Source organism: Cnephaeus nilssonii, assembly GCF_951640355.1.
Source record: "Cnephaeus nilssonii genome assembly, chromosome: 3".
Taxonomy (NCBI): Eukaryota; Metazoa; Chordata; class Mammalia; order Chiroptera; family Vespertilionidae; genus Cnephaeus; species Cnephaeus nilssonii.
The window spans coordinates 54427912-54444465 of record NC_137074.1 but is presented as its reverse complement, the minus strand read 5'-3'; the positions used below and the strand labels follow the sequence as shown (position 1 = coordinate 54444465).

Genomic DNA, 16554 nt, shown 5'->3' with positions numbered 1-16554 from the left:
GGACAGTACAGAAGAGAGGAAACTATTTTTTATTATATGACTTTTAATCCCACTTGGCTTATTAAACGATATGATTTTTTAAATTTTAATAATGTTCCTACCTCACACCAATGTGGAGGTAAGGAAGAGAAAGTAGGTGTATGGGAGAATGTGAAGCGTTTATTTGTAGACATCTCCTTCCATGTCCCGGGGTTTGCTCCTCTCTGCCCGCTGGGCTATACAGATCTCAGGGGCAGGACAATGGAAAGGGAAGAATTTGGCTTCAAATCCAGGCACACCTGGGTGCCACGTCCAGCTGTGCAAAGTATCAGCTGAGACTCCTCTGTGACTCCCTGGGCCTCAGGGTCTTCCTGGGTGAAATGGAAAATGCTAGTATCCATTCTTTTTTTAAAAAAAAAATATTGACTTTTTACAGAGAGGAAGGGAGAGGGATAGAGAGTTAGAAACATCGATGAGAGAGAAACATCGATCAGCTGCCTCCTGCACAACCGCTACTGGGGATGTGCCCGCAACCAAGGTACATGCCCTTGACTGGAATCGAACCTGGGACCCTTCAGTCCGCAGGCCGACGCTCTATCCACTGAGCCAAACCGGTCAGGGCAGCTAATATCTATTCTTACATGCAATAACACTTGTCAAGTACCTAAAATCCGGAAGACTCAAAAAGTATGCATTCTCGCTCAGAACTCCTCAGGCTCTGTAAGCCTCTCTTGGGGAGTCTCTCTCGGTGTCTCTGTGTTTGCAGATGTGAGAAAGCAAAGAAAAGCTGTGCTCCTTTCACCACCTTCTTCATCCCCTCTTGCCCGTTTGGGGATATTTATCTTCCACGGACAAAACATACTGAGTTTTTGCCAGGCAGTTTGTCATAACACATTCCTACTGCTCTTGGAAAAAAAGAAATCGGTTTTCATTCACGTTGGCCTTACACTTTGGCTAATTTTTGAGTGAAATAAAATTGATATTCAATTACTAGCCAAGGCTCCCACATTTAGGAGTAGGTAGAAATTTCTAAATTTCTAAATGTCTAAAATTCACAGAGTAGAATTACAAATTCAGCTGATACTTGAATATGACTTTTAAAATAAATATAAAATACAATTAACAAAGACTTTAAAGTGAGCTGGCTAAAGAGGGTTGTGATAACCGAGTAGGTGAGGCAACCAGTAGTCACCCCCGATTAGGAGGCCCCAGTATGATTTCAAGGCGCTCACCTTCTCCACTCGGCCTTGGCTGGTGACCCAGCTCAGGGACAAGTTGTTCTCCTTGTGCTCCCGCAGCCTGAGCCCTTTCACTCCTGGCACTCTGCTGGTTCCAGTAGGACTCCTGCCCCGCCCGGGCGGCAGTGGGCAATCTGTCAGGGCCTTCTGCAGGGAAGGAAGCTGGCGACTTGAGGTCCAAGAGGAAGCTATCTTGCAGGGTTTGCTTGGTGGCCTTCTTGCATTTCCCCCTGGGATGCTCTGGGATCGTGCTGCTCTCTCCTGGCCTGGTCTGGCTGCTCTCAGGCTTCCTGGTTAGCTGCAGGAGCTGGTCCATGTCTTTGGTGAATTCCAGCAGCGTACCCTCCGAGAGGCTTTGGGCAGTGCCCTCGGAGCCATACCCGGGAGCCTTTCCCAACAGCAGGCGCTCAGAGCAGAGGAGAGCGTCCGTGTCCTCCCTGTGCACTGGCGCAGGCACCTGGGGGTGGCTGCAGGGAACCATGGACAGGGAGAAGTAAGAGTAATCCACCGCGATGTATGTCAGCATGAAGTTAATGGTGACAATGGGAGCCAGAACATTCACCTGACCCACAAGGACGAAGGCCATGGTCACCAAGCTGGTCAGGCAGATGGCAGCTATAGGTGTTTTATTGGGCCCTTTCTGCAAAAACAAAAATAACATGCAGGACTATGAAATTTCCGAAGAAAATCCCATTATATGATAGAAACACAACTCATAAGGGCTCAGCCACTTCTCCCATGTGACCCTTGGTGTGTTAATAACTGTTCATCTACGAGCTTGGGATAATATCCAAACCCATGTAATTATTGTGGGGTCAGAGCTAATGCAGATAAAATGTTTGATATGGCACTGACACACAGTAGGCTCTTAACACAACGTGGGTATTCATTGTAACTATTAATTGGGGCATTAGTCTAGAACTTGGACTTCCCAAGTATTTCTCCTTTTGTCTTTCATTGGGTTCTAACACCAACTTTGGAAATCAAAGAGATGGAAAGTTGATTGTTTCCAGACTATAGTGGAGAAAATGACTCCCGGGGAGTGGCAGACCCTAGAAGACATAGCAGAATCATTGGCAGCTGAGGCCAACACATCTGTTATTAATGGAGGTGGGTAGGGTGACCTTCAGGACAGGAGTGGAAAATATGTGCTAACTCCATATAATCTGTTACTCCGCAGGAGATATTCATCACAGAAACTGACATAGTTCTTGGGCCAAAAACAATAGTTACTTCTCAGTCCTCATCTTCCTTGACCTAAGAACTACATTCGACCCAGCTGGTCACTCTCTGGTCTTTGAAAGACTTTCTTCATCTCACTTCTCTTGATTCATCTCCCTCCTCACTGACCACTCCTGTCTCCACTGCTGCTCCTCCAGGCTCCATCCTGAGACCCCTTCTCTTGTCTACTTACACTCCCTTCCTAAGTCATCTCAACAGGGCTCATGGCTTTAATTACCAGCTTTATGCTCTCAACTCCAAATTTGAATCTCCAGTCTGAAATGATCCCCTAAATCCATACTTAAATATTCAAATGTCTACTCAACATTTCCAGTTGAGGTCTAACAGGTTTCAAACCTAATATGTCCAAAATCAAATTGTTGTCCCCCCAATCTCCTGCCGCTCAAATCTACTCCTTCTGCAAGTCTCTATCTCAGAAAATGGCAATTCCATCCTTCCAGTTGCTCAGTCAAGGAAAATTCTTGAAGCCTCTTCTCATTCTCCATCAACAAATATTATAAAGATTTACCCTCAGGATTTACACAGGGTCTAACCACTGCTCTTCCCTCCTTTACTGGTAGCACTCTGGAATGTGAAGGGCAGGCCTATAGTCCACTTCCGGTTCTGACCTGGAAACCTCCCACATGTTCCTCCAGGTGTGTTCCCCTGATTGAGGGCTGGGATAGATAGTGACCTTGGAAGTCACAGGATGAAGATGGCAAGGTCACCATCAGCCTGAGTCTCTGAGGACAGAGCCCCTGTTGACCTGAAATACCCTCCCTACTACTTTAGAGTAAAATTCTAAAAAATAAAAAAAGGAAGAAGAAGAAGAGTAAAAATATACTTTTATTGTTTTTAAGAATTATGTTTTTGGTACACCTACAATTGTTTAGCATATTCTAACAATAAAACTACTAAGAATAAAGTAAATCATCAGAAACTAAAAAAACTTAAAAGGAGAGTCTTGGGTGTGCTGACGGAAATGCTAGCAGTCCAGGTCAGGACTTTGATAAGGTGGGTTGTAAAGAGACAAAATAGTCGAACTTCTGTTCACCAAAAGTCACCATAACCAAATGAAAAGAAAAGCCATGGAATAGGAAAAGATATTTGTAAAACATACAGAAGTGGGAAAAAGTAGTTTACAGTTGTACTACAAATAAATAATACAATAATTAATAAATAAGAATAAACTCTTTTGCATACTCATAACTGTAAACCTACTTTTGCCCACCTTGTGTAACTGACAAAGGGTAAGCCAGAATATTCCCAAACTATCCCCACAAAATAATTAGAAAAAGACAAGACAACCCAGTTAAAAAAAAAAAAAAGCAAAAGAATTCTCATTAAACATATTAAAGATGCACAATCGCACTATGTAATCAGGAAAATGCAAATTAAAACCATAGTGAGATACCATTAAACACCCACCAGATTGGCAAAAAAATGTCTGATAATATTCAGAACACCAAGAAACGGAATCAATTAAGGTTTGTCTGATAACGGCAGGAACACAGAGAAGCGGGAATGCTACTAATGGACAACTCCCTTGGAAGAAGACCTTGGTGTTCTCTTGTAAGGGAAAGCACACACGCCTTCCAGCGTAGCAATTGCGCTAACGAGCGTGTGGCCTGGAAGGCCTCCACCTGTGTGCCTGCCCGTCAGTACAGCACTGTCTGTAATGGTCCAACTGAAATGACCTCACTGTCCATCAATAGCAGAATCGATAAATAAACGGTAGCAAATGAGGAAATGCTATATAGGGATGATAATAAACAAACTGCTATGATGAGCCAAAAGGTGGATGAATCTCAAAAACATAGTGTGGAGTGAAAGAAGCATGCCACATTAATATAAGGCTAAAAAACAGACAAAATTAAATTATTCTGTTTGGTGATGCAGATGGAGTAAACCAGGAGCTGGCAAACTATGACCCCTGGGCCAGGTCTGGTCCCCATCTGTTTATGCATGCCCAAGAGCTAAGAATGGTTGTATAGTTTTAAACATCTGAGGGGAGGAGATCAAAAGAAGAGTAATATTTTGTGATGCATGGAAATTATGTGAAATTCAAATTTCAGTGTCCCATCAATAAAGTTTTATTGAAATACAGCCTCTCCCCATTGGTGTTATCTGTGCTAACTTTTGAGCTACAATGACAAAATGACAAGAGATCGCAGGGCCTGAAAAACCTAAAATATTTAGTATTTGGCACTTTCCAGAAAAACTTTGTCAACTTCTGGGCAAAACTACAAAGAAAGTAAAGAGAATTATTATCACAGAAGGCAGGGCAGTAGCTTCCACAGAAAGAGGTTCAGGGCTCAGACCAGGGGGTGTGTGGAGGGTGGGGGTCTGGAGGCTGGCAGTTCTTGGGTGGGGGCTACAAAGATGTTCACGTCATAGTTAGTCTTAAACTGTTCGTATTGGTTTTATGACCTTTTCTGTATATTGTATAAATCTCAAAATATTTAAAACGTTTCTTCTCTTCACCATAAAAAAAGTGCTAATAAAATGTAATCATATGTAAAGAAGCTGTGAAAAATGACAAAAATTAGAAAAAATATTTGTAATGTATATCACAAAAATTAATCTCCTTAATAAAGAATGAGCTTCAAGCAATTAGGAAGAAAAAGAGCAACAATCACTGAAAAAAAACAACAACAAATGACTCTGATGAAAAGATGTTCAATAAGAATTCATAATAAGAATAATACAAACCACAAGTATCCTAAGATGCCATTTCTCATTACTCAACTGGCAAAAATTCACATTTGACAATGAACGGTGGACAGGTTCGTTGCGAATACTGTGATGCCTGGGGCAAGAGTGCAAATGACAGGCCACACACCGTATGTCTAAATATTTATCATTATAAACCAAGATATCAAACTGTTAGATCACATCTGTCCTAGCCTTTCCTTGGCAAACACGCCCTCAGGGCAATGGGGAAGGTTGGTTTAGAATTCCCGCACTCCTCAGAGTCCCTAACTGGAGGGGGGCCATGCACAGCCTCCAGCTCACAGCCCATGAGCCTCCCCTTCCCAGACCACACTGTGAGGGACTCATAGCCATGTGTGGACTCCAGCCACACCCTGGCCCTAGAGAGGACAGGCCCAGGGAAGGGGCCCTTACAGACTCTGGATGTGGGCTGGGGGCCATATGGGCAGGCAATTCCAAGGTGCAGTATACCCAGACCCTTGGCCTCATGAACTTTTTACCCTAAAGACCAGAACACAGTCCTGTAAAGCAGGGCCTTGGCCAAGTCGAAGAGTGGTGCTGGCTGTGGGGAAACTGAAGTCTCATATGTTGCTGGTAGAAGTACAAAATAATAGCAATCCCACGGGAGGTGTTTTGGCAATACCTATTAAAATTAAAAACACATTTACCCTTGGACCCAGCAAACCCACTCACACAAATGTATCCTATAGATACATTGACACATATACAAAATTATACACACACATGCAGATTATTCTTTGTAGCTCTGTTTACTGGAAGCAACACATACGGAGCTGGTTAAATAAACTATAGTATATCCACATGATAAAAAAAAGAATGAGAAAATTCTCTCTACATCCATATGCAAAGACAGACTTCTAAGCTACATTAAATGAAGAAAAGCAAAGCATATAACAACTTGTGTCAAACTCTATCCTCGTATAAAAATAGAGGAGAGAAAGATTCATAAAAAGAAACTAATAAAACAGCTATGGATAAGGCATGGGTGCGGTTGGGGCAGAAAAAAAAGATTCATGATAGAAGAAAAAATTCTCAGTGTATACCTTTTATATCACTTTTAGTTTTGAACCTGTGAATATATATTGCCTAACAAAACAAGCAAAATTGAAATAAAATAAGAAGCATATACCACCTGGAAGGTACAGGGATGACAGTCATTACTTCTACCCAGCCTACCCTGACTGATGCACAGGAAGTTGAGGAAGGTAAAGGGAAGAATTAAGGATTTGCAACCACGTGGCCCTAACCCATCTGATGGGCCTAGCCTAGGTTACATGCCCTACCAGGACCACAGAGGGAGGCTCAGGATGGGAAAGGGGTTGGGGAGGGCCAGTATGGTGCTCCAACAAGACAGAAATGAACTACAGCTTGCAAACCACATTACTGAGAAGTGGGGTTCTCTCTGTTTATGTCTCTCTTGTCATCCCCTCAGTTTTAGAAATGTCTCATTTGATCATTCTGTGGCCCAACCAAGCTATACTGAATCAGTTAAGGTTTGGGCCATGATAATTAGGAGGGAGCCCAGAGGCTAGAAGTAAAGGGAAGGTGAACTCGAGGGCAGAGTTAAAGTCACAGGACCAACATCCCTCCTCACCAAGAGATTCTTTCTTCCATGCTAAACTTGGAGGACCCTGAGTTTATTGTTATTAAAGGATGTGGCACTCCCTGTCCCTCTGTGCAAGGTCCAAGAAGTTTCTGTGACAGTTAGCGATCCCAGTGCTAGCAGCCCCGGGGGGCGGTGACACAGACAGACGCTTTGTCTGGCTGGCCCCAGCCTAAGGCAGCCAGAGGATGGGGGTGCGAGAGATGACCTCTGCATTCCTGTTTCTCCCCACTTTTGGAGAACTTGACCATTTGGCTCTAATCAAGAAGCCTTAAGCAATGTATTCACCAAGAATCAGGTTCATGGCAAAATGGACATTTGTCAAGAAAAAGTTTACTCACCCCTTGCCCCAGACAGGCCAATGCGGGAATCACTTTCTCCTGGGCAATGCACTGCAGGATCCGGGGGGCTCCATAGAGGCCCCCCATACAGGAGGCCAGAGATGAGATGTATAAGCCCAAAAGGAACAGGAAGCCCACCAGGGACACCTATATGAGGAAGCAGTTCCATTACCCAAGGCCAGACTCTGCTTCTATCCCTTTCCGCTCCCTTGGGACCCACCCACCTACACCCCATATTATCATAAGTCCTCTAGTTCAACCTCTTGGACATATTTCCAGTGTCAGCCCCACCCCACTTCATTCGCACTGCTACCATTTCAATTTGGGCCACCATCACATCTTGTCTGGACCACACAGAGGTTCCCAAATTGAGTGTGCACCGACTCATCTGCAGGGTTTGTGGGTTTGTGAAAACAGATTTCTGGGTACCACCTCAGAGTTTCTGACTCAATAGGTCCAGGGTAGGACCCAAGAATTTGTAGCTTTTGTTGTCTGTTTGTTTATGATGGTTTTTTAAAAAATCTTTACTCTTGAAAGTATTACATATGTCCCCTTTTTTCTCCCATTGACCCCTTATATCCCGCCTCCATCCCCACCCCAGGCCTTCAGCACCCTATTGTCTGTGTTATGGGTTATGCATATATGCATACAAGTTCTTTGGTTGATCTCTTCCCACCCACCCCCATCTTCCCTCTGAGATCCCACAGTCCATTCCATGCTTATATGTCTCTAGATCTATTTTGTTCAATAGTTTATTTTGTTCATTAGATTCCACATATGAGTGAGATCATGTGATATTTGTCTTACTCTGACTGGCTTATTTTGCTTAGCATAATACTCTCCAGGTAGGACCCAAGAATTTGGATTTCCAACAAGTTCCAGGTAATGTTGATGCTGAGGCTCTGGGGACTTCACTTTGAGAACCACTGGCCAACAGCAATGCCAATTGGCCTCCTGCCTCTAAGCAGTGCCCAACTGAATCATCCCCCAGCCTTTGCCAGAGTGACCCCTCTAAACTCAAATCTGATATTCATGCCCCTGCTGCAAAAATATCAATGGCGATCGGAAGATGGCTGCCAACAGGAAGGCAGGCTACAAGATAGTGTGTGAGTGAGAGAATGAAAGGAGAGAGTGTGGATGTGTGGGGAGTGTCTATTTGTGAGTGAGGGACAGCTATATTCCAAGGGACTGTTGGGGACTGCCAGACCAGGCTCCACTGACTGTGAAGCCCCTACTGCTGCTGAAATCTCAGAGATTTCTGCTGCAGAGACCACACCATCTTGAAGGGGAGAGTGGCTATGATCAGAAGCCTAGCCTTACCTTCAACTGGGAAGAACTTGGATACCTCCCGGGACCCTACAACCACAACACCCAGGGACCAGCTGTGAACCCACGAACACCGGGTTCCAAGCAGGGCGAATACATGGATGCAGATGAGCCCTGTACTTTCTCATGGAAAGGTCAAATATCACCCACAGAAAGTCAACGTAGGAGAGAGAGAGCTACATAACCAGACACCCAGAGAGGAGAGACCATAGGGAGACAAAGGAAAAGCCCACATATGAAAGAAAAAGAGTCACCGGAAAAGGAAGTAAACGAAATGGAGGCAAGCAATATGTCATAGAAAGAACTCAGAGAAATGGTCATAAGATAGCTGAAAAGGTTGGAAGACAAATTCAACAATATGTGTAAGAACCAAGAGGAAATGAAGAAGAACCAAGAAGAAATGAAAAATGACATAGCTGCAATAAAGAACTCAATAGAAAGCATCAACAGTAGACTAGAAGATGCGGAGGACCGCATCAGTGAGCTAGAAGACAAGGTAGGAAAAAATACCCAAGCAGAGCAGCATCTAGAAAAAAAACTTAAAAAACAGGAGAAAAGCCTAAGGGAACTTTGGAACAACATGAAACAAAACATCATCCACATAATAGGGGTGCCAGAAGGAGAGGAAACTGAGCAAGGAATAGAAAACCTGTTTGAAGAAATAAATTTAATAAATAATGACAGAAAAGTTCCCTGATATAGGGAATAAAAAGCTCACACAAGTCCAAGAAGCTCACAGAGTCCCACATCAATGGCATCAAACTACGGAGAACACCAGCCCCTCATATTCCTCTTTCCAGAAACCTGAATCAGCCATGATTCTTGATGGGAAATATCTTTTAAGAATATACTTGTAGGACACTGGAGGTTCACAAATTATCTGGAGGCTTGGAAAAGGGCAAAACCCATGCCTGGGCACACCCAGGCTCTTGAACAAGAACATTTGACCAGGATGCTACCAGCACCCAGCTGCCCTGTGGATGAATTCTCGTTCCTTTATATTTGCTTCATTTGTTACATTTGAAGCATCCGATGGGCCTAACCTAGGTTACATGCCCTACCGGGACCACAAAGAGACAGACAAAAGAGAGTCTAGTCACTGGGATTCTGCAATATTAAATGGGGCTCACTCCCTTTAAGACCACACATCACACAGGTGGTCAGGGAGGCCAGAGGTTTGATGGACATGACTAAGGCCTACAGCAGAGCCTATCTTGTCCCTAATTCAGTGTGGATTACTTTTCCCTAAATGCATCACCTCATCTTATCCCCAGTGAATCTTCTTCCCTGTTTCTTCAATGTCATGAGTTTCTTTCTGTCCCACCCATCACCCTTCACTTACCATTCCATTACTAGAAGAAATTAATGTCAGCTAATGTTTCCCATCACATTTTTTTTGTGTGTGCGCTGATGGCATTTTGTTACTTTCTACCCTGGTATAGTTTATTGTAGCCCCGTGGCATAGTTCAATACGCTCACGGCTTACCTTGCCAGTTCACCGTAAGCTCCTCAGAGGGAGTTTGGTGTCTCATGCATCCGGCCCCCTCCTTACCGCCCCTGACAGAGTCTGGCAAACAGGGGCCGGCAAGTACTGGCTGAATTCATGAAGCATCACAACTTCACCGTGGTTCGTGCCCTGGGTGTCTTACAAAATTGTTAGATAAACTGGTCCCGTTATCAATCCCCGATCCACTCCGAGAAGCAATCATTCATCTGTAACCTTTGTTTCTGTCTTTGCTCCCAAATGCATCCGATGCGGACTGATTTTACAAATACATAGAATATGTGATAAAATTTTATCAAAAGCTTTTTGAGAATCTAACTCGGTAGTTCTCCACTCTGGCTGTACGTGAGAATCACCCCAGAGATTGTGCTTTGATTAGCATGGAGTGGGCCACAGACATCACTGGCTTTTCCAAAGCAGCCAGGTGACCCTAACGTGCAGCCAGGTGAGAACCGCGGGGCAGGACACTGTGCCCTCTCAGCCTCCCCTCACAGGACTCTCCAGACCAATGCGGAAACGTCATTGCTTCTTACACAAAAGGTTATAAATATTTATGTTTAAAATAGTTTTTCTTTCAAAGCCTGTCCATTTACTCAGCGTGGAAATGAGACTGCCCTTCTAGTTTGGTGTCCTCCTGGGGCTGGGACTGACCTCAGGAACTTGATGAGGCTCCAGCACCAGAGGCCATGACACAGTGACCCCCAGCTGCGGCCAGCCTTCCCACAGACACCCCCTGGGACCCCTGCAGCATCCTCAGGCTGCGGCCAGGCAGGGACTGTCTAGGTATAAGGACTTGTTTATGTCCAGTCTGTCCATTGTGTTTACAATAGTCCATTCACTCGCCAGTCTTTTACATAAAACTACTATCCAGCCAGTTTTCTGAAAAATAAATGAAATGTTGGTCCTGATGTCTAGGTAAAGTATAAAAATTCCATTTTGCCCTAGCTGGTTTGGCTCAGTGGATAGAGCATCGGCCTGCAAACTCAAGGGTCCCAGGTTCAATTCCAGTCAAGGGCATGTGCCTTGGTTGCGGGCACATGCCCAGTAGGGGGTGTGCAGGAGGCAACTGATTGATATTTCTCTTTCATCGATGTTTCTAACTCTCTGTCCCTCTCCCTTCCTCTCTGTGAAAAATCAATAAAATATATATTTTTTAAAAAATCCATTTCATCTCTTTCCCACCTGAATCCGGTCCCTTCCTTTCTGTCTGTCACCCATCTGTCTCTCTGGGGACATTTGCCGAGGACATGTTATATACCTGGTGCAGTGCTGGGCACAGGGCAAGACTTATAGGTGCAACAGTAACCCACACAGCTTTGCTCCCAGCCCTGGCAGGGCTGCATCACTGTCTCTATTCACACGGGACTGCAAACTTGCTAACTGTGCAGTGGAGATGGGAGTGAGACTATATTTGAGCAGGTGCCTTTCTGTCATACACCTGTCTGAGCCATCACAAAAACCTCTCTATCTTTCCAAAATACTACCTGGGGTGTGAACTACCCTCACTTCTTTTATAGTAACTCCTGGAGAAAATTACTAATTCCATCTCTCTGCTCTCAGTATTTGGCCCCAGCTCCCACTTGAGCCGTAGTCATTAGGAGACCCCACCAGTCCACAGACTGTCCCCTTCTCTTGAAGGACTGGATCAGAAGTCATTTGCAAGGTGCTCATTCTGCCTCATCTCATTCTTGTGTCCCTTGACATTACAGAGGAGTATATGCTGAAACCCTTACAATCCCAATCTTTTTTTAAAATATTTTTATTGATTTCAGAGAGGAAAGGAGAGGAAGAGAGAGATAGAAACATCAATGATGAGAGAGAATCATCGATCAGCTGCCTCCTGCACACGCCACACCAGGGATCGCAACCAGGGCATGTGCCCCGAACGGGAATTAAACCTTGACTTCCTGGTTCAGAGGTCAAAGCTCAACAACTGAGCCACACCGCCCGGGCCCCAATCTATTAATATGGTGATGTCTCCATAGAGCCCTAGTTTTCTCTCACATGCTATTTCCATAGACCCGAGTTCTCTAGTACTGTTCTCACTCAACAAATTGACCAACATCTCAACTTTGAGTCACGTTTTCTCCCACTTGGTAGCCATTTCCCTAGGAAACCAAGTCAGCTTCCTTCCTGAGAGGCAGTGCCGTGTCCACGATGGAGAGGGAGGACAGCGGGCTGGCTGGGTGGCAGAGGCTGAGCATCTGACAGGTACAACTGTGAACACACGAAACCATGCCTGTCACCACCAAGAATGATTCGAGTTTATTCTGTGGGATACCCCATTTTTAATAAATACGTTGTTGGGGTACTTTTGTTACTTAGTCTGCTCTTATTTTGCTAGTTAGCAAACCCCAGGGCCCCTGAAGGACTTGGTCTTTTTTTTTAAATATTTAAATAAATCTTTATTGTTCAGATTATTACAGATGTTCCCCCTTTTCCCCCCCATAGCTCCCCTCCACTCAATCCCACCCCCTCACCCCATGCCCTTACCCCCCGCCACTGTCCTCATCCATAGGTGTAAGATTTTTGTCCAGTCTCTTCCCACACCCCACACACCCTCTTCCCCCTGAGAATTGTCAGTCCACTCCCTTTCTATGCCCCTGATTCTATTATATTCACCAGTTTATTCTCTTCATCAGATTTTTTATTCACTTGATTTTTAGATTCACTTGTTGATAGATATGTATTTGTTGTCACTTTGTTGTTCATAATTTTTATCTTTACCTTTTTTTGTCTTCTTCCTCTTCTTAAAGAATACCCTTCAGCATTTCATATAATACTGGTTTGGTGGTGATGAACTCCTTTAGCTTTTTCTTGTCTGTGAAGCTCTTTATCTGACCTTCAATTCTGAATGATAGCTTTGCTGGGTAGAGTAATCTTAGTTGTAGGTTCTTGCCATTCATCACTTTGAATATTTCTTGCCACTCCTGTCTGGCCTGCATAGTTTCTGTTGAGAAATCAGCTGAAAATCGTATGGGTGCTCCCTTGTAGGTAATTAACTGTTTTTCTCTTGCTGCTTTCAAGATTCTCTCTTTGTCTTTTGCCCTTGGCATTTTAATTATGATGTGTCTTGGTGTGGTCCTCTTTGTATTCCTCTTGTTTGGGTTCTCTGCGCTTCTTGTACTTGTAAGTCTATTTCTTTCACCAGGTGGGGGAAGTTTTCTGTCATTATTTCTTCTAATAGGTTTTTAATATTTTGCTTTCTCTCTTCTCATGGCACCCCCATAATTTGAATGTTGGTACGCTTGAAGTTGTCCCAGAGGCTCCTTACACTATCTTCATATTTTTGGATTTTTTTTTTCTGGTTGGGTGTTTTTTGCTTCCTCATATTTCAAATCTTTGGTTTGATTCTTGGGGTCCTTTGGTCTACTGTTGAATTTCTGTATATTATTCTTTATTTCAGACAGTGTAAGCTTAATTTCTGACTGGTCCTTTTCCATTTTTTTGGCATTCTCATTAAGATCCTTAAAGGTCTCACTAAGTTCCTCGGAGGTTTCTAGAAGATTCTTGAGTAACTTTATAACTGTGGTTTTGAACTCTATATCCAGTAGTTTGCTTTCCTCCGTTTCTTTCATTTATGACATGTTTCTTTGTCTCTGCATTTTGCTGCTTCCCTGTGTTAATGGAGTGGCTTTGTGTGGTAGGTGACCTATAGGGCCAAGTGGTTCAGCCTCCCCAATCGCCTGAGGTGGACACTCTTGGTGTACCCCTTTGTGGGCTGAGTGCACAGTCTTGTTGTAGTTAAGCCTTGATTGCTGTTGGTACACTGGGAGGAATTTACCTCCAGGCCAATTGGCTGTGAGGATCAGCTGTGTCTATAATGGAAGAACTGCTGTGCTGGAGACACCCTTATGGGGCAGGACTTGCTTCAGTGGGGCTTTGTTGCTCACTGAGTCTGCCTCTTCAGCGTGTCACTTATGTATGTGAGGAGTTGAAATCTGGTGTCGTCTCACACTGACCACTAGGTACACTGGCTCTTGAATCTCCAAGGAGGTGCAGGTCAGCTACTGCCTGAGGCCACCCAGCAGGAGCTACAGCGAGATCTGCAGATTTCTCCTCTTTGCTTGGGGTTTGGAAGTTTTGGAGCTGACCCAGCTGCAGTTTGTTAGGTTAAGCTGCGATAGGGCAAGCCATTAATATGCTGCGCACAGTTTGGGTGGGTTTGTAAATTGGGTAGGGCAGGGTCTCAGGGAATCACCAAGCTGTAGCAAACGGGGATAGCTGCCAGTCAGCCATTTTGGTATCTCCGCGTCTCCATGTCCTGCGCCCCAGCTCAGTAAACAATGATTCCTGCAAGCACCTCTGCAAGAAAGCCACCCTCACTTTCCGAACCGATGGCAGACAGTCCAGCTTCTCCCCGTAAGAGTCTGGGTTGCCAGAGTCTCGCCGGAAACTGGAGTTCAGAGAAGTCGGGAGCTTGTATCTCCCTTCAGACTGAAAAAAAACAGCACACCCAGTCGGCAGCCTGACTTGTGCGCCTCCGTACCTCTGCTTTTCTGCGCCTCTGAACCTCCTATCCTGTCTCAATGCACTTTTCTCTTTCCTTCTAGTTGTAGAACTTCCGCTCTGCCAGCTTTCCCATGGTTCTGGGTAATAGACGTTTTGTCTTTTAGTTGTAGTTTTGGTGTGGTTGTGAGAGGCAGCACATACAGGTGTATACCTTATGCCACCATCTTGGTTTTTCCGACTTGGTCTTTTTTGATGTGTAAAAAACAGGATCTTTTCCTGGACTGTATACAACGTTATCCTGAAATAATCACTTAATCGATTTAACTCTACCCCTACTAACACCTGCTCTTGATACAATTCCTTTTTGTATAAGTGAATAATATTGGGATTGACTTTTTAGCTTTTCCTATTTAGTTAAATATGGGTGACTCATACCAAAAAAATGTGCCCCCTCCCAATGTGTTCTATCTATTAGGGTCCCCGTGAGGGGCGTGGAGGGGAGGCAAACGTCCATTGGCACCTGTCCGCACCAGATATTGTGCTTTGCATAGATTACCATAGAGCCGTGCTGCCACCACAAGGACTCAGGATTGTTAGGAAGCATAACATTACTGAGACCGACACCTGAGAGCCAGGAAAAGTTCCTGGGGGCAGGGACACAAGGCAAAAAAGACAATTCTTAGAGAAACCCTGGGCCGGGAAGCCAAATAATTAGAAATACATCAGAGAAACTGCAGGAAGCCCAGAGAGAAACAATGAGCCGAGTGGCTACAGGTCAGTGGAGAGGAATCCAGTGCAGCCAGCAGCACGGAAGGTACCGTCCTGGCAGAACGCGCCCAAGAGAAGAAGTGCATGGAGGCGCTTCGGAAGAACCAGCGCGAGGGGCGCCTGCTGGAGGCCCGGCCTGGTCTGCACCCGGAGGTGAGACCCTCTGGGTACACAGACCGGACCGAAGAGGCCTTGCTTCCCCAGGACTCGGGGAAGCTCAGGGATGGACGGGCTCACAACCGAGGCCACGGCTAAGGCGTGAAGCCGAGATGAACAGTTCATTAAAACCACATCCAGGTGGTAGTTTGTATTGAGTGACTACGTAAGACCAGGCACTTGTACCTTCCAACCTCTACACGTTGCACCTGAGTTTTAACGAACTGTTCATCTTTGTGGCCCACTTACCGCCTGATTATAGTGCCTGCTCTTGCAGCCTCGTCAGTCCCAAGGAGTCAGTCCCGGGGAGAGAAGAGGAAAGGAGAAAAGCCAAGGTTCAAGGTTTATGGGGAAACTCCTGCGTGGCCCTCATTGTGGCGGGCACACCAGGGCGCTGCTCTCTTGGAGTGGCCCTGGTTGGTTACTTGTTGCACCAGCCCATCTGCTACTGAGAACCAAGAACAGTATCTTTTCTTTCGTTCTGGGCTTTACAGCTATTCCAGGAAGTGGTCTCTCGTCCTCTCCAAAAACGACTCTCCACCTCCCATCCTGGCACGTGCACAGTGGCATTCCCACATGCTATTGCCAGGCATGGTTTAGCACGTGCCTCCCACCGGCCTACCTGTCTCGCCGTTTGGGACAGGTGGCATTCCCAACACGCTTCCTCCCCGTGAGTATTTTTACTATTAGCGGTGGAATTTCCACCCACAGAGGCCCTCCCATGCTGTTCACGGAGATGTTTTTACTCTCCTGCTGTCTGGCCTCCCTTGGATACAGGCTGCCTGCCCTCCCACACACCCATTCTTAGCTTTCCCGCAAAGCCGGGGAGGGAGGGAAGAGAGGAGCCCCAGCCCCAGGGATAATTTGCCTCATTCCATCCAGACCAGAGTCTCTGATGGTTGAAAGGACCTCTGGGAGGGAATGCACTAGAAAGAAACAGGCCTTAGAAGCAGGCAGAGCTGGCTGGCCACTGGCAAGCCGCAGCCAGCAGCAGGCAGCTCCCCCTGGTCAGAGGGTCTGCCGCTCCCCAAGGCCCTTAATTCCTCTAATGCAGCCAAGCTTTTCATCCACAATTAGAGAAAAGGCCCCTGGGAGATGAAACTCAAGATGAAAGCAGGCACGTAGGCATAAATGAGGGCCATAGATTCCTGCCCTGAGAGCAAACCTCCTTGCGGGGGGGCCCTGGAAGGCGGGGGCCAGTGCTCTCATTACGGGCACTGCTGCCCCCTTCAA

At 45.5% G+C, this 16554-nt stretch overlaps 1 protein-coding gene across 2 annotated transcripts in view; it reads right to left on the bottom strand.

The window, feature by feature from the left end:
- SLC12A8 (solute carrier family 12 member 8) overlaps positions 1–16554 on the bottom strand; it is a 143244-nt gene that overhangs the window by 26922 nt on the left and 99768 nt on the right. For both annotated transcript variants that reach the window (XM_079767158.1, XM_079767157.1), the window contains exons 9-10: positions 7116–7262; positions 1212–1857 (exon numbers count right to left, since the gene is read on the bottom strand). In XM_079767158.1, coding sequence (XP_079623284.1) covers positions 1212–1857; positions 7116–7262 — 793 coding nt within the window. The remainder of the gene's footprint in view (positions 1–1211; positions 1858–7115; positions 7263–16554) is intronic.